At 37.8% G+C, this 20,783-nt stretch overlaps 1 protein-coding gene across 3 annotated transcripts in view; it reads left to right on the top strand.

The window, feature by feature from the left end:
• Positions 1–20,783, top strand: part of MORC1 (MORC family CW-type zinc finger 1) — a 350,777-nt gene that overhangs the window by 225,983 nt on the left and 104,011 nt on the right. For all 3 annotated transcript variants that reach the window (XM_027104268.1, XM_027104263.1, XM_027104274.1), the window contains 5 exons: positions 9,787–9,912; positions 14,716–14,795; positions 15,486–15,559; positions 17,938–18,002; positions 20,226–20,369. In XM_027104268.1, coding sequence (XP_026960069.1) covers positions 9,787–9,912; positions 14,716–14,795; positions 15,486–15,559; positions 17,938–18,002; positions 20,226–20,369 — 489 coding nt within the window. The remainder of the gene's footprint in view (positions 1–9,786; positions 9,913–14,715; positions 14,796–15,485; positions 15,560–17,937; positions 18,003–20,225; positions 20,370–20,783) is intronic.

Below are 20,783 nucleotides of genomic sequence, written 5' to 3'. Positions count from 1 at the left end.
CAGTTCTAAGAGGATAGTGTATAGCAATACCATCCTACCTCAAGAAACAAGAAAAATCTCAAATGAACAATTTAACCTTACACCTAAAGTAACCAGAGAAAGAAGAAGAAACAAGACCCAAAGTTAGTAGAACAGAAGAAATCATAAAGATCAGAGCAGAAATAAACGAAATAGAAACAAAACAATACCAAAGATCAATAAAAATAAAACTGGTTCTTTGAAATGATAAACAAAATTTATAAACCTTTACCCAGACTCATCAAGAAGAAGAGGGAGAGGACTTAAATCAATAAAATTAGAAATGAAAAAGGAGAAGTTACAACAGACACTGCAAAATACAAAGCATCCTAAGAGACTACTACAAGCAACTTTATGCAAATAAAATGGACAATCTGGAAGAAATGGACCGAATTTTAGAAAGGTATAACCTTCCAAGACTGTACCAGGAAGAAATAGAAAATATGAACAGACCAGTCACAAGTAGTGAAGTTGAAACTGTGATTAAAAATCTGCCAACAAACAAAAGTCCAGGACCAGATTGCTTCATAGGTGAATTCTATCAAACATTTAGAGAAGCGCTAACACCCATCTTTCTCAAACTCTTCCAGAAAATCACAGAGGAAGGAATACTCTCAAACTCATTCTACGAGGTGACCATCACCCTGATACCAAAACCAAACAAGGATACTACAAAAAAATAAATGTACAGACCAATATCACTGATGGATATAGATGCAAAAATCCTCAACAAAATACTAGCAAACAGAATCCAACAACACATTAAAAGGATCATACACCATGATCAATTGGGATTTATTACAGAGATGCAAGGATTCTTCAATATATGCAAATCAATCAATGTGATACACCATATTAACAAATTGAAGGAGAAAAACCATATGATCATCTCAATAGATGCAGAAAAAGCTTTTGACAAAATTCAACACCGATTTACGATAAGAACTCTCCAGAACATGGGCACAGAGGGTACCTACTTCAACATAATAAAGGCCATATACGACAAATCCACAGCAAACATCATTCACAGTGGTGAAAAACGGAAAGCATTTCCTCTAAGATCAGGAACAAGACAAGGTTGCCCACTCTCACCACTAGTATTCAGCAGAGACTAAGACTTTTGGAAGTCCTAGCCATGGCAGTCTGAGAAGAAAAAGAAATAAAAGGAATAGAAATTGGAAAAGAAGAAGTAAAGCTGTCACTGTTTGCAGATGACATGATACTATACATAGAGAATCCTAAAGATGCCACCAGAAAACTACTAGAGCTAATTAATGAATTTGGTAAAGTTGCAGGATACAAAATTAATGCACAGAAATCTCTTGCATTCCTTTACACTAATGATGAAAAATCTGAAAGAGAAATTAAGGAAACACTCCTGTTTACCACTGCAACAGTAAGAATAAAATACCTAGGAATAAACATACCTAGGGAGACATAAGACCTGTATGCAGAAAATTATAAGACACTGATAAAAGAAATCAAAGGTGACACAAACAGATGGAGAGATATACCATGTTCTTGAATTGGAAGAATCAGTATTGTGAAAATGACTGTACTACCCAAGGCAATCTACAGATTCAATGCAATCTCTATCAAATTACCAATGGCATTTTTTACAGAACTAGAACAAATAATCTTAAAATTTGTATAGGGACACAAAAGGCCCTGAATAGCCAAAGCAATATTGAGGGAAAAAAACGGAGCTGGAGGAATCAGACTCTCTGACTTCAGACTATACTACAAAGCTACGGTAATCAAGACAATATGGTACTGGCACAAAAACAGAAATATAGATCAATGGAACAGGATAGAAAGCCCAGAGATAAACTCTCACACCTATGGTCAATTAATCTATGACAAAGGGAGTAAGGATATACAATGGAGAAAAGACAGTCTCTTCAATAAGTGGGGCTGGGAAAACTGGACAGCTAGATGTTAAAGAATGAATTTAGAACACTCTCTAACACCATGTACAAAAATAAACTCAAAATGGATTAAAGACCTAAATTTAAGAGTGGGCACTATAAAACTCTTAGAGGAAAACATACAAAGAACACTCTTTGACATAAATCACAGCAAGATCTTTTTTGACCCACCTCCTAGAGTAATGGAAATAAAAAAAAAATGCGACCTAATGAAACTTAAAAGCTTTTGAACAGCAAAGAAACTATAAACAAAATGAAAAGACAGCCCTCAGAATGGGAGAAAATATTTGCTAACAAATCAACGGGGAAAGAATTAATCTCCTCAATATATAAACAGCTCATGCAGCTCAATATTAAAAAAACAAACAACCCAATCAAAAAATGGGTAGAAGACCTAAATAGACATTTCTCCAAAGAAGACATACACATGGCCAAGAGGCACATGAAAAGCTGCTCAACGTCTCTAATCATTAGAGAAATGCAAATCAAAACTACAGTGAGGTATCACCTCACACCGGTTAGAATGGCCATCATCAGAAAATCTACAAACAACAAATGCTGGAGAGGGTGTGGAGAAAAGGGAACCCTCTTGTATGGTTAATGGGAATGTAAATTGATACAGTCACTATGGAGAACAGTATGGAGGTTCCTTAAAAAACTAAAAATAGAATTACCATATGATCCAGCAATCCCACTACTGGGCATATATCCAGAGAAAACCATAATTCAAAAAGACACATGCACCCCAATATTTATTGCAGTAGTCTTTACAATAGGCAGGACATGGAAGCAACCTAAATGCCCATCGACAGATGAATGGATAAGGAAGATGTGGTACATATATACAATGGAATATTACTCAGCCATAAAAAGTAACGAGATTGGGTCATTTGTAGAGACGTGGATGGACCTAGTGACTGTCATACAGAGTGAAGTAAGTCAGAAAGAAAAACAAATTTTGTATATTAACACATATATGTGGAATCCAGAAAAATGGTAGTGATGAACTGTTTTGCAAGGCAGGAATAGAGACACAGATGTAGAGAAGAAACCAAGCGGGGAAAGTGGGGGCTGGTTGTGGAATGAATTGGGAGATTGGAATTGACATATATACACTAATATGTATAAAATAGGTAACTAATAAGAACCTGCTGTATAAAAAAAATAAAATAAAATTCAAAAAAACGTACCTTTATTTCCCCTTTGTACCTCAGCATTTAAATGGATAAAGGAATATTGGTTTAAAAATTGTTTTTCTCAGTACTTATTACTTGTTTGACTTCTTGAATCCATGTTGTTAGTGAGAAGTCTGATGAAGATGTAATTATTAAAATTTTGTAATGCTCATTTTTCCTGTGCATAGCTTTTAGGATTTTCTCTTAACCTTTAATAATTCCATAATGTGGGTGTTGGCTTTCTCTAATTCTTCATACTCAGCAGTTGGAGGACTCTTGTAACTTATTACTTTTATATGGGCTCTGCCTTCTAATAGATCCAGATCCAACCGCTTATCATCTCCTCTGCTGCTATGATCCTGGTCCAGGCTACCCTCATATCTCACCTGGATTATTGCAGAAGTCCTCCCACTGGTCGACTGGTCTTCCTGCTTCCACCCTTGGCCCTGTAAAAACTATTCTACCCTTGCTCCTCTGTAGCAGCCAGAGTAGTCTTTTAAACAGTCTCTGTATAGAATTCTCCAGTGACTTCCCATTTCACCCAGAGAAAAAGTCAATGTCTATACAGTGTTCTGCAGCATCCTGCATATTAGTCACCTATATTTCTCTGATCTTCTTTCTCCTTTTTCTCATTCCTCTCTACGCACCCAAGCATCCTTACTATTCTTCCTTGGATTTCAGCAGGAGACTAGTATGTGTTCTAAGTCTACCAACTTGATTCTAGCTATGTCTTTGATTTTTAAAAAAATATTCCTTTATATGATGTCATGGTCTGTCAGCAGAGACATTAGGGTTAATTGAATGAATGGGCAGCATTTGCAGTCTAATGCCATATCATATATTCTTTGTAAAGTCCATACAGAATTAGAAAATATGGGCACCATATCCTTGAATCCTGTTCTGTGGATGGAGTTGAAGGAGCCAGAACCTCAGGCTTACAGGCAGATAGGGGCTGTGGATGGAGGCTGCCTGAGCCCGTCCACTAATTCCCACCACTCTGCAGCAGTGCTGTGCATCCAGCCACTCAGCCTTGGAGGCAGTAGGTACATTATAAAAAGCATGAACTTTGTAGTCACTTAGAACTGGTCTCAAATTCTGGTTCTTCCACTGAGAAACGGACTATAGATAGATTCATTTTACATTCACTCCTTCAGTGGATATTTATTGAGTGTAAGTATCAGGCCTTGCTTTAGGATCTGGGGATATATCAGGGAAGAAAACAAATATCTCTGCCCCCAAGTGGCTTGAATTCTGTTGAGAGAGCTTTCATTCTAATGATAAGTTATTTGTAGTCTCTGAACTTCAGTGTTCTCATCTACAGGATGAGGCTATTGCATCATCTACTTAATACGAATACTGTAGAAATAGAAGAGGCACAGTGCTGGGCATGTGGAAGTTCTCAGTGCATTTTAATTCTGTCCATTCTTCTTCTCCCATAGCACTTCTTTCTAGCACTTACTATAATGCTCTGTAAACTAACTCAGTGCCTGGTACATAGCAAGTAACAGACGAATTAAGGTAAACCGAATTGAATGTCATTGTCTAGGTAATTTTCTAAGGATATTGCAGATACTTTCATTGGAAGGTGCTGGCACTTTCCGTAGTGGGTTCTACTGTCCTCCATCCCCGAAGATCACTGGGGACCTTTATTAGGATGAGAGGGGGAGTTTTAGGAAATTTTGTAAAGTGCTTCTGTTACCTTTGAAATCTTTTTTGACTTCCAAACTGTGAAGGCTTGATCACTCCTATAACATTTTTCCTGATTCCCTTTTGGGGGGCCAGGATCATATGACCATTTCACTTGGTCTGTTATATATGCAATTTCCTTTTGCCCATGTTGTTTTCAATTACTTAATATCTTCTTAACATATTCAACTTTATGAAAAAATGGAAGAAACCACGGACTCTAGTAAAAAGAAAAGGCATGTCATGGAATTGGCTGTTATCAAAAGGGCCTTTCTTGCCCCTGGAATCCATCATGGCTCAGGATCTCAGGCAACTAGAGGAATCCATCCAAAAGTAATGATATAATACGGAGTAATGATATAATACGGAGTAATGGAGTTGAAATTTTGTGCTAAGTAATGTTTTGAAATTAGGTGTCATGTTGCCAGTGTGTTTCTAAATTGACAGTCATTGGGCAGCATTCCATAATGTCTCTAGTTTATGTCTTAACTGAGCTGGCTAGGAACACATCAAAAGTCACAGCTTCAGATTGTTATAATGTAGTACTTGCCATACTATGGTTATGGCAGAAGCACTTTCATTACTTTGCGCAGCTTATAAATTTTCTTTTAAATTGCCTCTTTGAGTTGACATTTCTCTTAGGTATAATCTACCCTGAGATTAAATTTGGTTAGCCCCTTTATAGTTCAGAACTTAAACTGGTTAAAAATCTTTACGCACTTCTTTATATTCAAGATAATATAGGCCTTGTTAATTTCAACTTCAAGAACTCTTCAGAGATTTTATAGGGATTTTAGCAATAAATTTAGAAAATTATAAACCAGTTTTGGTTATAGTATTTTCATGAATAGAAATATGACACTTCAGAGATACTCCAAAAGGGATCTAATTTAGTCTGGTGCCCAGATTTTAGAGTTGTTTTCTCAACTATGGAAGGTAGCTCAGTGGTTGGACTGGATGGGAGTCTGTTGTCTGTGTACCCAGTGTAGATAAATGTGGAGGGTGTCCTAGGTCCAAACACCTTCAAGAGATTGTTCTGCTCCCTTCTTTCAGGAAAACTGCTTTACATACTACCCTGTCCAGTAGGTCTACCAGGCAATGGTTCTTAAAACTGGTAGAGTTAAAGAAACACCTGGATAGTTTTAAAAAAATTCACATTCTCAGACTCCAGCCACAGAGAATCTGAATTGGTAGGTAAAGGAGATTTGACCTTGGTCATGAGACCCCTCTTTCTGGACCCTCTCCTACCCTTAACATAGTTTGATGGTCCCAACACACCAATCCACCCATGATATGCCACATATGGAGCAACACTTCCAACAGCAGGAGGACAGGGTGATTAGTCTGGGAGAAGAGAGAGGCCACACAGAGGCCACAGCCACAGCTGGAGGCTAAATTTGAGACTTTTTGAGAATACCCATTGCTGAGTAGGGGACAAGCACATAGATTACCCCAGCTCCTCCTATCATATTCCACAGACTATAAAGCCAGTTTCTGCCTGAAAATTTTCCCTTCTCAAGTCTGTCACATGACGGTGTGTGTGTGTGTGTGTGTGTGTGTGTGTGTGTATGTTAGGGAGCTTGCTCTCTCCCTTTCTCAGTTTATTATAGACAGTTAAATAGAAAGTAAGAGAGAAAGATGATACAGCCAGAGAGAGATATGGATACTTCTGGAAAACTTTAGGTTGGAAAAGACATTTAGGAGGAAACAAGAGACGAACACCTCTTGGAGAAGATCTATGAAGCAGCTCCTGCATGATGGAGAGTAACACTGTATTTTTTCTTAGATCTTCTGAAGATACCATGATGACAGAGTACATTTGTATCTCAGTTTCCCCAGTGGGCGGCTTTATTTGTAAACACTGGTAACATCATCACTGAAGATGATCAGTCATTAAAAAGTCTTGTATAGGGAACCCTCTGTTGTTCGTTCTAAATTAAGCCAAGGAAGTCCTGAATAATTAGCATTTATTCAACAAATGTTTATTGATGAGGATGCTAGCCTCATGGAGGGTACAGCCTGATGGAGATACAAGTAAGTAAACAGTCAACGACACCACAAAGCGGCAAGTGCTATGGAGGGGGCCACAGAAAAAGGAGGGGAGCACCGGAGAGTGACTCACCCAATCTTGGGGAGTGAGGGAAGGCTTTGAGAGGAAGTGCGATCTGAAGCATGAAGAGCAGCTCACTGAAAATGGCCACAGAATTGAATGTGTCAAGGCTTGGGGGTAAGAAAGCATGACCCCATATCTGGAGAACTGAAGTGGTCCTAAATGGCTAGACTGAAACTGGCAGGAGACGAGGCTGGAGAGTTAAGTGGGGTCCAGATCATGAAGGACCTTATGTATCACATAAAGACGTTTGAAAGTGACATTGGGAAGCCTGTTTCATATACAGATGTCATATTTAGCCTTCTTTGTCTTTCTGTCACTGCCATGATAATAGCATAAGAAGTATTGCTGTTCTCTTTGTCACAAGTAAATAGGAACTTTCAAAAGTAGGTGTGTGGGGGCTTCCCTGGTGGCGCAGTGGTTGGGAGTCCGCCTGCCGATGCAGGGGACACGGGTTCGTGCCCCGGTCCGGGAGGATCCCACATGCCGCGGAGCAGCTGGGCCTGTGAGCCGTGGCCGCTGAGCCTGCGTGTCCGGTGCCTGTGCTCCGCAACGGGAGAGGCCACAGCAGTGAGAGGCCCGCATATCGCAAAAAAAAAAAAAAAAAAGTAGGTGTGTGTGTAGAAAAGGGTTAATGCTAGAAGTCTTGCTTGCAAGATTGGCCCTTGGCTGGCTTCTGGGAACTTGGCTGGTAAACAGTTCCCCTCACTGATATAAAACTTTCTGTAACAGGTGAAGGTGGCTCACTGTGTCCAGACTGTGCAAATAACATGATATATGCTGAAAATCTACTTTTTTTTCTGGGACTCTGGAATTTTTATACATGCTAGGCAGAGGGTGTTTATATGACCAGCCCCAGTAAAAAGACAAAAACAAAAACAGAAGCAAAGAACAAACAATGATGAAAAAGCCTTGAGGGCCCAGAGTCTCTAATGGGCTTCCTGAGGCAGAAGCATCACACACACGTTGCTACATTTTCATAGCTGGGGAAAGACTATTCTCTGTGTGACCCTTCATGAGAGGGGGAGAACATAAGAAAGCCACACGAGGATTCCTCCAGACATCACCTCTCTTTTCCATAGGAGCCATTGTATATCCTTACTTCGTCACCATGATAAAGCTTAGCCATGAATACAATTACATGCTAAGTCCCGTGAGACCTTCTAGCGCATCTTCCTCACGTAGGGGAGGTCTTGAGGATCCCCAGCAAACATGCTATGAATATTTACCTATAAATATTAATGGAATGAGTAAAGAAGTGACCTATTAAGAAGTAGACATATTAGTGTCCTTATTTTATATTTGTATAATATTTTTTTAACCAAAACTTGTCTAACCCAGTTGGATCTCTCACCAGATTTCTCAAATTCTCAAACTTGTCTCTGAATTACTTTTGACTTTTACCTTCAAATGACAAAGAAGTGTTAGCTTTGAGGAGAGTCAAAAGAAGAAGCTTCTAGCTGTAAGGGCAATTTCAAATCAGGAGATCCAGAAAGGATTTGAATAATGGCAGAAGTCCTCAAAATTTTTATAGTGTCCCAAGGTGACTTTTTTTTTTCTCTTAACAGGGGAGGACTTTTTGACTGTGCAGCTTCTGGTATACTAATAATTGACTACATGACTGTAGTCATGCAGATAGCCTTTCGTGTCACATTAAAGCTGCACTTGTATTTATGGAGTAATAGCCATGGACTAGATACTTTTACGTAATTTATATTGGGAAATTCTACTGAAGGCTTTCTTTTTAAACAACTAATAGAAATTCCTGACTTCATAATGAGCTTCAGATCCTGCCTGGAGGAACTTATAACCAACCAGGAAATCCTTGGACTGCCTATGGATTTCGTCTTCATTTTTGTAAATTCCTTGGAGCTCGGTTCTTTCTTACTGAGTAATTGCCAATAATGTGACCCCATTGAACAGCCACCCCTCAACAGGCTTTATATTTCCTTTCCACCAACTTGTCTCCCTCTAGACTGAGGTAGGATTATAAAAATGATAGGTTTACTGCTCCCTGCTTTCTATTTGTGCCTTGTAGCCCTTCCCTTGTAGACTTTTCTAGGACCCAGGAGATGAAGAGCACTACTTCTTAAGCATGGCTGGGCCTGTTTTTGATCTTTATTTCTTGTGTAATTGGAGAGGATTTACAGTTCACAAGTAGACTTTAATATAGAAGGTCCCTGGAGTTGTTGTTATACAGCAACTCAGCGACTTCTCAACAATGTGCAGTTTTACAAGGGTAGTTTTCTTCATAGGCTATTTATGTTGTTTCTGCTCCCATTTTATTGCCTTTCCACCCTTTATTTTTCTCTTTTCTTTTTCACTTATCATGTTATCAGACTTCTCCCCTCAGCTGGCCATTAATACTTATTTTAACACTTAATTGCACTTACAGAGTGAAGTTTTATGTTTCTTGTTCATAATTTTCAAAGCAAATGAAACATTTTATTGTATTTCTCTGTTTGCAGTAACTTCATGGAAATGTATTTCATTCATGTGGGCCTAGATTCATTTTGTTATGTTTGAGCAGGGGGATTGTTTTGTATATTTGAGGCGGTTTTGTCCTTCTGGGCTGATAGCTTTAATGCAAAGTATCTTTTCTATTGCTGATGTAAGTCTAGTTTGAATCGGCTAGTTGCCAGCCAGAGTTCAGTTCTAATCAATGTGTAGGTTATTCACGGAAGCCCTTGTATTTAGGGGTGTGTGAGTGTTGCAGGATTTGCTGGTATTTGTTGTGTCATTAGGTTTAGAAAAAAGTTCCTGAAGCTGCTAGTAGTAACCATTATGACTTGGTAGTCTTATTTTTTCTTCTCAAATAATGTCATTATTACATTGTCTACAGTATGGCCTTTGATATTTTCTTTTCTAGTTTTCCAGAGAGACGGTCCTTCAGAGCCTATACATCTGTTCTGTATTTTGACCCTTGGATGAGAATATTCATTCAGGCCAAAAGAGTTAAAACAAAATACCTATGTTATTGCCTCTACAGACCCAGGTAACTCACCTTTGTTCAATTATCTTCATAGAGTTTTCATTTGTAAAATACCTCCCACCCCAATTGTTAAAGTGATTTGATAGTAAGATTTTTATAATTTGATAGTAAGATTTTTACAATTGCAAATAAAATTCAAACTGCATTCTGGAAGGTTTGCTGAAGAGTAATTATATGAAACAAATATTTGGCCATAATAGTAACATACTGCAGTGAACACTCTAAGTTAGATGGTCCCCCCAAGTAGGAATATGTTATTTACTTCAGTGACTCCTAGGTGCTTTGATTGTAATGGGTTCTATTAAAAACATCTGTTCACTTATATTTTCTTTCTACTCAAATATATTTGAACTATTAAGTCATATACATATATGTGTATGTATATTTTATATATAGAATGCACATATGTACATCTGGTTCACTTATATTTTAATTACCATTTATATTGTAGCATAAGCTTTTTTTAAGCTTACATTTGCCTATTATATAACTTGTCTTGCACAACTATGCATGCTATGAGAACAGTTTTTTTTTCTTGGTGTGTGGTGTGTGGGTGGTCATTCATTTATTTTCTAAACATTTATTAACACCTGTTAGTCTGAGATTGTGCTAGAAAGATAAGATTAGTTCTAGTTTTCAGGAGTTTACTATCTACTGGGAGGAATATTTAATGCTTGTACATTGTCTATATGTACGCCTTTTGATATACATTATGTTATTTAATTTTGGAGTGACCCTGTGGGTTATGTTTTATCATCATTTAGAAATAAATAAATGTCAGAACTAGATAAGAACTCAAATCTTCTGGCTCCGAATTCTTTACCAATTCAAACTCCATGCTCTTTCCCCTATACCACACTAATTCTTTATAACAGACCCACATTTATTATGTTGTCTTATTTCCATGAATAAGTAGTTGCTGTTCTGGGGCCTTGCAATCACCCATATTGATATTAATATGAAAAATTGTGGATCTCTGAATTGAATGCCCTGACCACACACGAATGGATTCCTCAAAAGCTTTACTTTTGATTTCTGATTCTACTGCAGGTCATATTTTGAAAAGTGAAGTATACCAAGCCTGAGACTTACTGTATAAATCTGTTTGTTCCTTAATTCATATCAAAGTGATACTTCCTTTTCATCAGTCTCATTCTTCTGGGAAGCACCAAGGGTCTCCTGGATCAATCAATATAGCTCATCTTTTCAAATTAAATTATTCCTCTCTTAGTGAGTTTGGGTAAAAAATGGTTTAAGCCAGTGGAAAATGTGGATTTATCCCTATATTCTGAGGGAATTTTATTAAATTGAATTTCGTCTACCTAAATTACTTATATCAAGTGATGGCTGTTTCCTACCCTAGTATATTTTTTAATGCACCTTTCAGTGTAATATTCTTAGATATATCTTACCAGGAAGTAGATATAATATAAATATTTATTTTATTCCTTCAAAGATACTTAAGGAGGCTCTGGTACTTACACGGGGCTCTGATAAACTGTTAAGTCTGATATGTTTTGGGATCTACAGTATAGACAGGTTTAATTTTTCATGGCTTTATCCCTTAGGCTTAACTTTCTCTCCATTTGACTTATTTACTTGCATATTGTTTTCCTCACAGCTTCTCTGGTGGCAAAAGTTTTATGTAAGAAATATGTGGCGTTCTCTCCATGTTATCTCACCCCTAGTGGGGTGACCCTTACTTTATTTCTTCCTTAAAAGGCACTCTAGCTCTAATGGCTGTATGGAAACAAATTAAAAGCTGGGAATGACCCTATAAGACCAGAGTAGAAGCATGTAAAATGTATTAAAAATGATTAAATACTCTGTCCACTTGACCATCCAGCCTCCAATAAACTTCTAGACGTGAACCCTGAAGTATTATTTATAAGAATACATACCTATACTTTATGGTCAGTCATTTCTCTATATTTTCGTAGCAAACAGAAAGAAGAAGATTGTATTTTAATTGTGTGGATGGACTTACAGTTGCTGTCGTTCCTTTACCCCAATGTCTCTAACAAGTTCAGAAGGTGCTAGGGGGGAATTTTTGGTGTCATGTCATTGGTTTCCTCCCTTAATCATATTCTCTTCAGTGTTTTTATCAATAGCTTGGGTAAAAAACAGGCATGTTTGAATTCATAATAGACCCTGAACTAGAAGGAGTATCTTATATCAGGCATAATGCGAACAAGATGTGAGAGAGTTGAAATACGAAAGATAAATGTAGTATAAATAACCTACAGTCCCGAATTTAGATTTAAAAAATCTATTGTGTTAATATCCTAGACTTGGACAGTGATTTACATGAAAAAAATAGATGTTTTCATTGACCACAAGCTTAATCTAAGCTGATAGTGTGACAGGGTTGCTGAAAATATTTATGGAACTTAGCGAGCAGCACAAGATGGTAGCCATCCGTTCTCCCCCCGCCCCGCCGCGGGTGCCAGCGGCTCGGGCGGCGGGAGCAGCGGCAGCGGCCAGGCAGCCCAGCTTCGCGAAGGCTCTGCGCCCGCAGGCACCGGCCCGCGCCCGCCCCGCCGCCACGATGCCCAAGAGGAAGAAACCGGCTCCTGCAAAAGTAGAAACGAAGCCAAAAAAAGGCGGCAGGAAAGCATAAATCTTCAGACAAAAAAGTGCAAACAGAAGGGAAAAGGGGAGCAAAGAGAAAACAGGCTGAAGTGGCTAACCAAGACACTAAGACAGACTCACCTGCAGAAAATGGACAAGCTAAAAACGAGGAGAGCCCAGCTTCTGATGAAGCAGGAGGGAAAGAAGCCAAGTCTGATTAATATCACACACCTGGTCCTATCGGGGTCCCTGTCTCCCTCCTTGTACAATCCAGAGGAATATTTTTATCAACTATTTTGTAAATGCAGGTTTTTTAGTAACTCTAGAAACATTTTTAAAAAGGAGGGAGTCCCACCTCATCCCATTTTTTAAGTGTAAACGCTCTTTTTTAAGAGGTGAAATCATTTGCTGGTTGTTTATTTTTTGGTACAATCAGAAAATAGTGGGATATTGAATATGGGAGGCTTTGATTGTCTTGGGTGTCAGCTTAACATTCCACAGATGGGGGGTAGCTTTTCTATCCTATAATACAAAGCACACTAAATGGCAGTTTGGAGACAGTTGTGCATTTAATGTCTTAAACGCTTTAAATTACTTGTTTCCCATGTTGTTTTTGGTAGAATTGTTTCCTAAAGGAAACCACTCACCCCTTGATCTTGGCTCTCCTGGGCAGAATTTTGTGCACTTTGTAACATCTTTGGTAATGGTAGTCCAGTTCTTCTAGTAACTGTTAATGTGCTGTGGACGACTGACAATTTGAGTATGTAGTGTATATGATATTAAATTGTGAATTAGTTGGACTTACGATGTAATAGCATATTAGTATTTGAAGGTATTGGTACTTGATATCCTGTGAAGGGAAATTTGCCTCCAAATTTTAAGCTGGAAAGTCACTGGAATAACTGTTCAGAAAAGAATCACAACTACATGATTTTTTAGATTTTTGGTACGTATATTGAGAATTGTGTACAAATTGAAATGTCTGTATACTGATCCTCAAAACAACCAATAAAATCTCAATTATAAAAGAAAAAAAAAGAAAAGAACAAGATGGTAACACTACCAATAAACCATGTCCTGCTTATACCATGTCTGGAGGGTGATGTTCAGATGAGGATGCTTTAGGAGGGAAGGGACTTCCTAGCTCACAGTATAAATTAACTATCTGGTTATCTGGTAGGGGGTCATTGGTGGAATTGAGCATCATGCCGTGGCTGAGGGAATACACAGGGCCTGAATGAAAACGTGAAAAGCTGACATATGATGGTTGGAATTCTAGAGGGCAGAACTTGGATGGCTGGATAGAAGTGGAAGACAGAGCTAGCTCAGCATGAGAGTGTTAGGCTGTTTTTGCAAGGCAGAGACACACAGATTACCTTTTTCTATCGGTGTTTATTTATTTATTTAAATTTATTTGTTTATTTATTTATTGGCCGAGTTGGGTCTCCGTTGCTGCGTGAGGGGTTTCTCTAGTTGCGGCGAGTGGGGGCTACTCTTCGTTGCGGTGCGTGGGCTTCTCATTGCGGTGGCTTCTCTTGTTGCAGAGCACGAGGTCTTAGGTCTTAGACTGTAACAGAAACAAGCTGCTGGCCTAATTAGGCCCACGAGCAGTATTTTGCCTATGCCTGGCATAGGCTCATTGGGCATATAGATGTAGACTCTCTCCTCTGCCTGAACAGATGCCGCTTTTTATATGTCTTTAAATGTTTTGGCTTCAAGAGATGTTCTAGAATTCTCCATCTAACTCTCACTGCCTTTCTAAACACTGCCTTTCTAAACATTGAAGTTATCAGAGAATGTTAAGCTCCTGAGTCTACATGGGTATCAGACAAAATTAGGGACTGAGAGAAGCAGTTTATCCAGTATCAGTGATGATCTGGGTAAGAGGGCTAGGTATATTAACCAGAAACTTTGATAATGGAGCAGTTACATAGAAAATTTTCTTTTTAAGAAAATTGTCCTATTTTACATGTATAAGTGAACATTTGTGTGGCCAGAGATTTTCTTATATCACTCCTGAAGTTCCCTTACTAAAGCAAAATTGCCAAGTATTAAAAGGCAAGAAATTTTTCTTAGGCCTAAACTTTGCTGACTTACCAGCTGAATGCAACTTACTTGATGACTTTTTCTTAATAATAACATATCTCTGGAGTATATAGTCTTCCTAAAGAACATTTTTGTATTATGAACTTTAAAATGATAATCTGACTTACGTTCTTTCTTGTTTCATTTCAGAAAGTATCTGTATGTCACATCTTCTTTTAAAGGAGCATTTAAAAATGAAGTTAAAAAGGCAGAAGAAGCAGTAAAGATAGGTATGTAATTACCTGTGGCCTGCATCATTATTGTTAATTTATCCAGCAGACGTTAATTGAGCAGTTATTCTGAGACATACCCTGCTTTGGGCATTATAGGAATAAACACAAGTAATCAAATGTAATTCCTACCTCTAAGGAACTTCATAACACGTTTTCCATCTTTGATTTTGTCTAAATATGATGTTATTATTATAAAAGTAATTCAAGTTCTGCGTACACACTTGGAACTAGATTGATGTATATTAGGGTTGTCCTGATGCAGAGTTAGATCATTTTAGAGACTGGTGTTGCATCCACTTTAAGAAGGCATGCTCTACACATTCACTCCTCCCACAAAAGGACAAAGCCATCCTTCCCCAATGATCCAGGAGGGAAGAGTAGCTCTGTATCCATATTTCATGGATTTTAGAGAGTTTCCAGTCAGCCAAACATTCAGTCATGTATATATGAATTTGTATGTATATATATATATATATATATGCCCTATAAGTTGTCTTGACTTAGAGGACCCTGTATGGCTACCTAGTCTTGGAATGTGTGAAAGCTATAGAAGGAATACAGGATTTTCTGAGATTATCATCTGTAAGCCATTCTTACTGGTCATGGATATATTATATATATGTAATATTCATTTAAAGATGCTTGAAAGGGTTTCATTTTATTGAATCATCTTGCTTCTGTTTCTAGCTGAACTCATATTGAAAGAAGCACAAATCAAAGGAAACCACTCTGACAGAGCTTCTTTGTCTTCTCCTGCCAAGGTATGACATATAGAGTAGTCTTCTTAAATGGTGAACAGGGTCATTTGCTTTTTCCTGTACACAGAGGACTCTTATTTATCACTTACTTCTTAAACCTTTAAACAAGCTCGGAAGATTGTTAATTTTAACACAGGTAAACAGAATAGATGGGTGCAGAGAAAGGGGAGGAAACTCAGCAAGTGGGGGTAGGCTGAGATTGAGAGCAAAGGTGAACAAAATGTGGGGTGAATTGAGAAGTAAGGAAGATCATCACAACTCATTTCTTTAAAAGGAAGGGAGGGCTTCCCTGGTGGTGCAGTGGTTGAGAGTCCGCCTGCCGATGCAGGGGACGCGGGTTCGTGCCCCGGTCCGGGAAGATCCCACGTGCCGCGGAGCGGCTGGGCCCGTGAGCCATGGCCGCTGAGCCTGCATGTCCGGAGCTTGTGCTCTGCAACGAGAGAGGCCACAACAGTGAGAGGCCCGCATACCAAAAAAAAAAAAAAAAAAGAAGGGAAAAGTGATAGAGAAAAGGAGAAAATAATGAAAAGCTAGCAGAAAAAACTAGCCTATCAAGTCTCCCTGAAAATATCTCTTCAAATTATAGCTCCCTATGGACCTAAATAAATAGGAAGAACAAGGAGAAGACTAATAAGCAATCCTTCTTTCTAGTGCTAAGAATTATTTACTATAATTATGAATATTACTAACAATGCTTCCAGCTTACAAAGCTCTTTTCTTATGAGTTGCTCCACACAGTTCATAAACATTCTATGTAATCCTTGCAATATGCCCATGAGTAAGATAGGTTATAAAGAATTATTATTATTAATTATAATGCATAGAAACTAAGAGAAAAAGAATATTGCGGCCGGACATGTATTTTAAGTTTGCTAACTTTTACCAAAAATATGGTACCAAGCTTGCTACCACAGTAAGTCATTGCACGACATATTTACGTGCTTGCATGGGATAAGGAGGTATAGGGAGAAAAAAATGCTTCACTTCACCCTTCCTTCATCCTCTTCTGCACACTCAGTATATGAATTCTTTCTGTAATTTGCCCTCAGACTTTCAAGAGCATGTCTGATAAAGAGCTCTCATATCTAATGGTCATGAATATGGGATGAAATCAAAGAGTAGCACATGTTAATTCCCCAAATCTGTCCATGACTTTCCCCAAATTCTTTTACCTTTTTCTTTTCACGTATTTTTTTTAAGGTAAACATAGACCTATCTTATTGTTGTTGACTTTAAGGAAGAGTTTAAGCTTTCTTTATTTTGTCTCTAAAAAAATCAATCCTTGGCTGTATGTATTTGGGAGACAAGAGAAACAGACTCTTTCTAACGGGTCAGGACCTTGCTTTCTTCTTGCCTTAGCCAGTTACCTCTCGCTGCCCCTTTGCTCTGTGCTCTAAGTTCATTGACAGGAAGGGCAGGGATGTCTTTGAGCAGCTTGCTTTGTTGCTCTGATGCACACTGGTTTCTTTAACTCAGAGAAGAGAGCTAAGTAGAATGACCTCGGTTTTTGACCTCTTAAATTCCTCTGGGCGGTTGGGTGGTTGAATTTGAAGTGAAGTACTTGCCAAGCATTTACCATTTTCTTTTACTTTAAAGGCGGGGAAAATAAGGTTCAGTCAGAGGTATATCCATCAAATGAGATGCCCATCTTTCACATCAAGTGGATGGATCACATTAAAAGTCTATTCTTATTTGTGAAATAATAACAATGCATTTTTTTTTTCTGCCTGGTTATAGAGAGCATACCAGAGATAGGGTAGTGAATGAGCCAGTATATCAAATTAAAAGAGAAGAAAAGAAAGACAGGTGGGTACCGGTATTGAGGCACTCTGAAAGGGAGAAAGCCCAGGATAGGATACCCTATAAAGGGAAAGTTTGAGGAGGATTAGTTAGGGGTATATGGAATTTGATATAGAGGAGACATTTTCTTTTGGCCTCTGATAAAATTTTTTAATTACAATTTTTTTTTTTCCCGAAGGAAGCCTTAGTGATGGATCACGTGATTCAGCATTTTCTGTTCTCACAGACAAAAGCCAGAGTCTAGGTGCATTGAATGACTTTCCCAAGCTTTCACATAGTTTGTGTGAAAGCCACTGTGACATTACAGGAAGCAGTGACTCTTTCTCTAACAGCCAGAGAGGACATTGGGATATGTGCAAAGAGAGAACTGTGGGCTTGGATTTGGTTTGTCTTCTTAGCTATTGGAACTTAATCATTTATCAAGTATTTATTGAGTATCTGCTATTGTAGAATTGCATTAGGCAATGTGACCTATCACTATTACCCTTGTGAAACCTTTAGATAATAGGATAATAAATATCAACTCAGCTCTCATTTATCTAAGGCATTATGTGCTCTCCTAACCAAATGTACTTCTCCAGGATGTATTATGGAAAGCTTTGGAAGATGTAAAAGCAAAGCGGAAGATTCTTCAAGAGAAACGGAGGTAAGACATAAGATTTTCTGTTTGCTAGAATCCTCTGTACTATGTTAAAACAAATTCTGATTTCTGAGTAGGCAGATTTGGTGATTATTATGACAGTTTCTCTTCCTTAGCTTGTGACATCTTATGATATTAAGCATAATATGGTCAAAATCCCCCAACCAGTATAATCAATGGAAAGTATTTATAAAGTATATATTTTCATGTACACATATGTTAAAACTTCTCAATACAGAGTGAAAAATTAGTTCAGTGTTTGATTAGATGAAGAAGAGAACTGCCCAGGGGTCCAGCTGACAACTTCTCTTTCCCTGTGTCCTTTGCCATTTAAACCCTGGAGGGTTGGTCCCAGTTCCTTCCCTCTTCTAGTACTGCTTACAATTTAAGATAGAGTATGCTTCAAGTAAAAGTATCACTTATATACGGTTAAAATAAAAATAGCAAGCCTATATTACAAAACCATTGTTTACGTTGGTAGGGTTGACTTGATGTCCAGTTCAGGTGTTAAGCAAGTTAAATTGAAAATAATCACTGTTGTCCAAGTAAAGTCAGACTTTGGAAGCTGTGATGACTTTGAGAAACAAATTTTTAGGGAAGTGTTATTAGTTTTCAGCATTTTTTGGTGTGTGTGAACCGTGATGTGCTATATAACCATAACTTTCTTCAAAACTTAAATTTGAAATGTTAATTATGCATTTATCAAAATAAATATAAAATAAATGTCATAGAAATCTTCAGTGAAAAGCAAAGGCCTCTTTAAAGCCTTCAGAAAGAAAAAGCTGGTTGATGACTTTTTTTGTCATCACAGTGATAGGCGTGAAAGGTGACCATCCTATTACAATAATGCCAATTGGTGTGAACTTATTTTTATAGCAAAATGCTTTTTTTAAATTTGAAGACAATCAGTATGCCATTTACTGTCGCAGAGTGATTATGTCATACCCTCCAATACTCTGTTTTGGGGTCCCTTACAAAGTCAGTATTCTATTTAGTTAAACAACGGGAACATAATTATAGAGTAGACATTTTTGAGAAAAACTTTGATTCATATATATTTAACCCTACATGTATATGCATTTAAAAAATACATAATATATTAATTCATGTCAGTAACTCCCTCAGAAAGTCTGATGTACTCTATATATCATATCCATATAGAATGACTGATACAACTTTGTCATTGTCCTTTAATGATAGATATATTTAATCAGTCCAGTAAGTATGTCAGCTGTAGTAGCCCATGATCATGAATTTGAAAAGAAAAGCTGTTTTTGTGGAATGAGAGGAGCTACAGGATGGGTGGAGGGAAAGAATTATATTTGGTACCATTCTTGGTTGGGAAAGGAGAATAACATTTGCCAGGCACCTAATGTCTTCCAAGTTTGTACTGAACATTATCCGTTTTACTCCTCACGGAATCCCAAGTGGCTAGGCAGGTATTATTCCCATTTTTCACACGAGACAGAAAGTTGAAGTGACTCATCCGTAGTCACATGGTTGTTGCAAAGACAAGCTTGTATTTGAAGTCACATCCATCTTTCTGGTTCTTACATCCAGGTGTTTTTCATAGCTCCAAGCAGCCTCCTGTTATTAGGACTGTTTCTGTCATGTCTGCTATGTCTCATTTTCTATTTTTACACTTTTAATACAAAAGTCACATAAAACATAGTATAGCAGACAGAGTCAGAAAAAACAGGAGCTAATGTCTGTCGCCCTTGTAAACTTGCTTAATTAACTTTGATTTACCTTTGAATTTGGAAAAGGAAGGAAAACTAAAGAATATCTTTTGACACATTCCAATCTGTGTAGAATATTTGGAGGTTTGAGAACACGCTGAAGGTTAGAAATACCTAAATTTTAAAATGGTCAAATCATCATTTTTCAAAAAATGCTGTGATGTACATATTAGACCAGTTAACATTTTACAACTTGCACTTTCTAGTTCTCGTAAACTGTAAACTTTCTAGTTCTTGTAAATTTAAATTGGCAAACTCATTTTTGAATCGGAGTGCTTGTGTTTGACTGGTATTGTTATTGCCTATCATGTTTATGCAAAATACTTGGCCATACAGAGATACCGAGTCTGCTTACTAAGTTTTGCAAAATATCTGTATATTTTATGTATATAGTTCCTTTGATATTTAGCTTCTGAGTTTGTTTATTAACAGTTTGTAAACTGTATATTTTTATTAATATATTTTTTTCACTTTCTAAATGTAATGCTAGAGAATTAAAAAAGGCAAGGACACTCACCCTGTTCTTTGGTGTGAACATAGAAAACCGAAGCCAAGCCGGGATGTTCATTTACAGTAATAACCGCTTGATCAAAATGCATGAGAAAGTGGGCCCACAGTTGAAACTGAAGTCCTCGTAAGTATGTTTTTGTTTTCAGAGGCACAGGCAGGATGAGGGAAGTTGCAGTAATCTTTTGTCTGTGGAGTTAAGTGATTAATCATAATGGGAGCATATGTGTCATATCCCCCATCCACCCTTCCCATCAGTGTGCAGGCATTCATCTGCCTAATTTATAATGTCAGTGGAGCTGTGTGCCTGCTCTAAGGAAAAAGCACGCTTTTGGAAACTTTACCATTTCTTGTGCCATCTACTAGGGTTAAGTTTCTGATATTTCACCAATTAAAAAATAATATAAGCAGAGTAAAGAAATTTTAGGAAAGAAAAATCCATAGTCTTATACCACAGCCCTGTTAACATTTTGTGCAGCCCCTGCATGTATGAGTTCCTGCCAGTTACCTGCATGAGCGTATATTCTTAACACTCTTCAGC

This window comes from Aethalodelphis obliquidens, unplaced genomic scaffold (assembly GCF_003676395.1).
Source record: "Aethalodelphis obliquidens isolate GAN/ISIS:26980383/991018 unplaced genomic scaffold, ASM367639v1 scaffold1, whole genome shotgun sequence".
Classification (NCBI taxonomy): Eukaryota; Metazoa; Chordata; class Mammalia; order Artiodactyla; family Delphinidae; genus Aethalodelphis; species Aethalodelphis obliquidens.
Note: the sequence above shows the minus strand (reverse complement) of the source record. Positions and strands in the feature narration are given on the sequence as shown.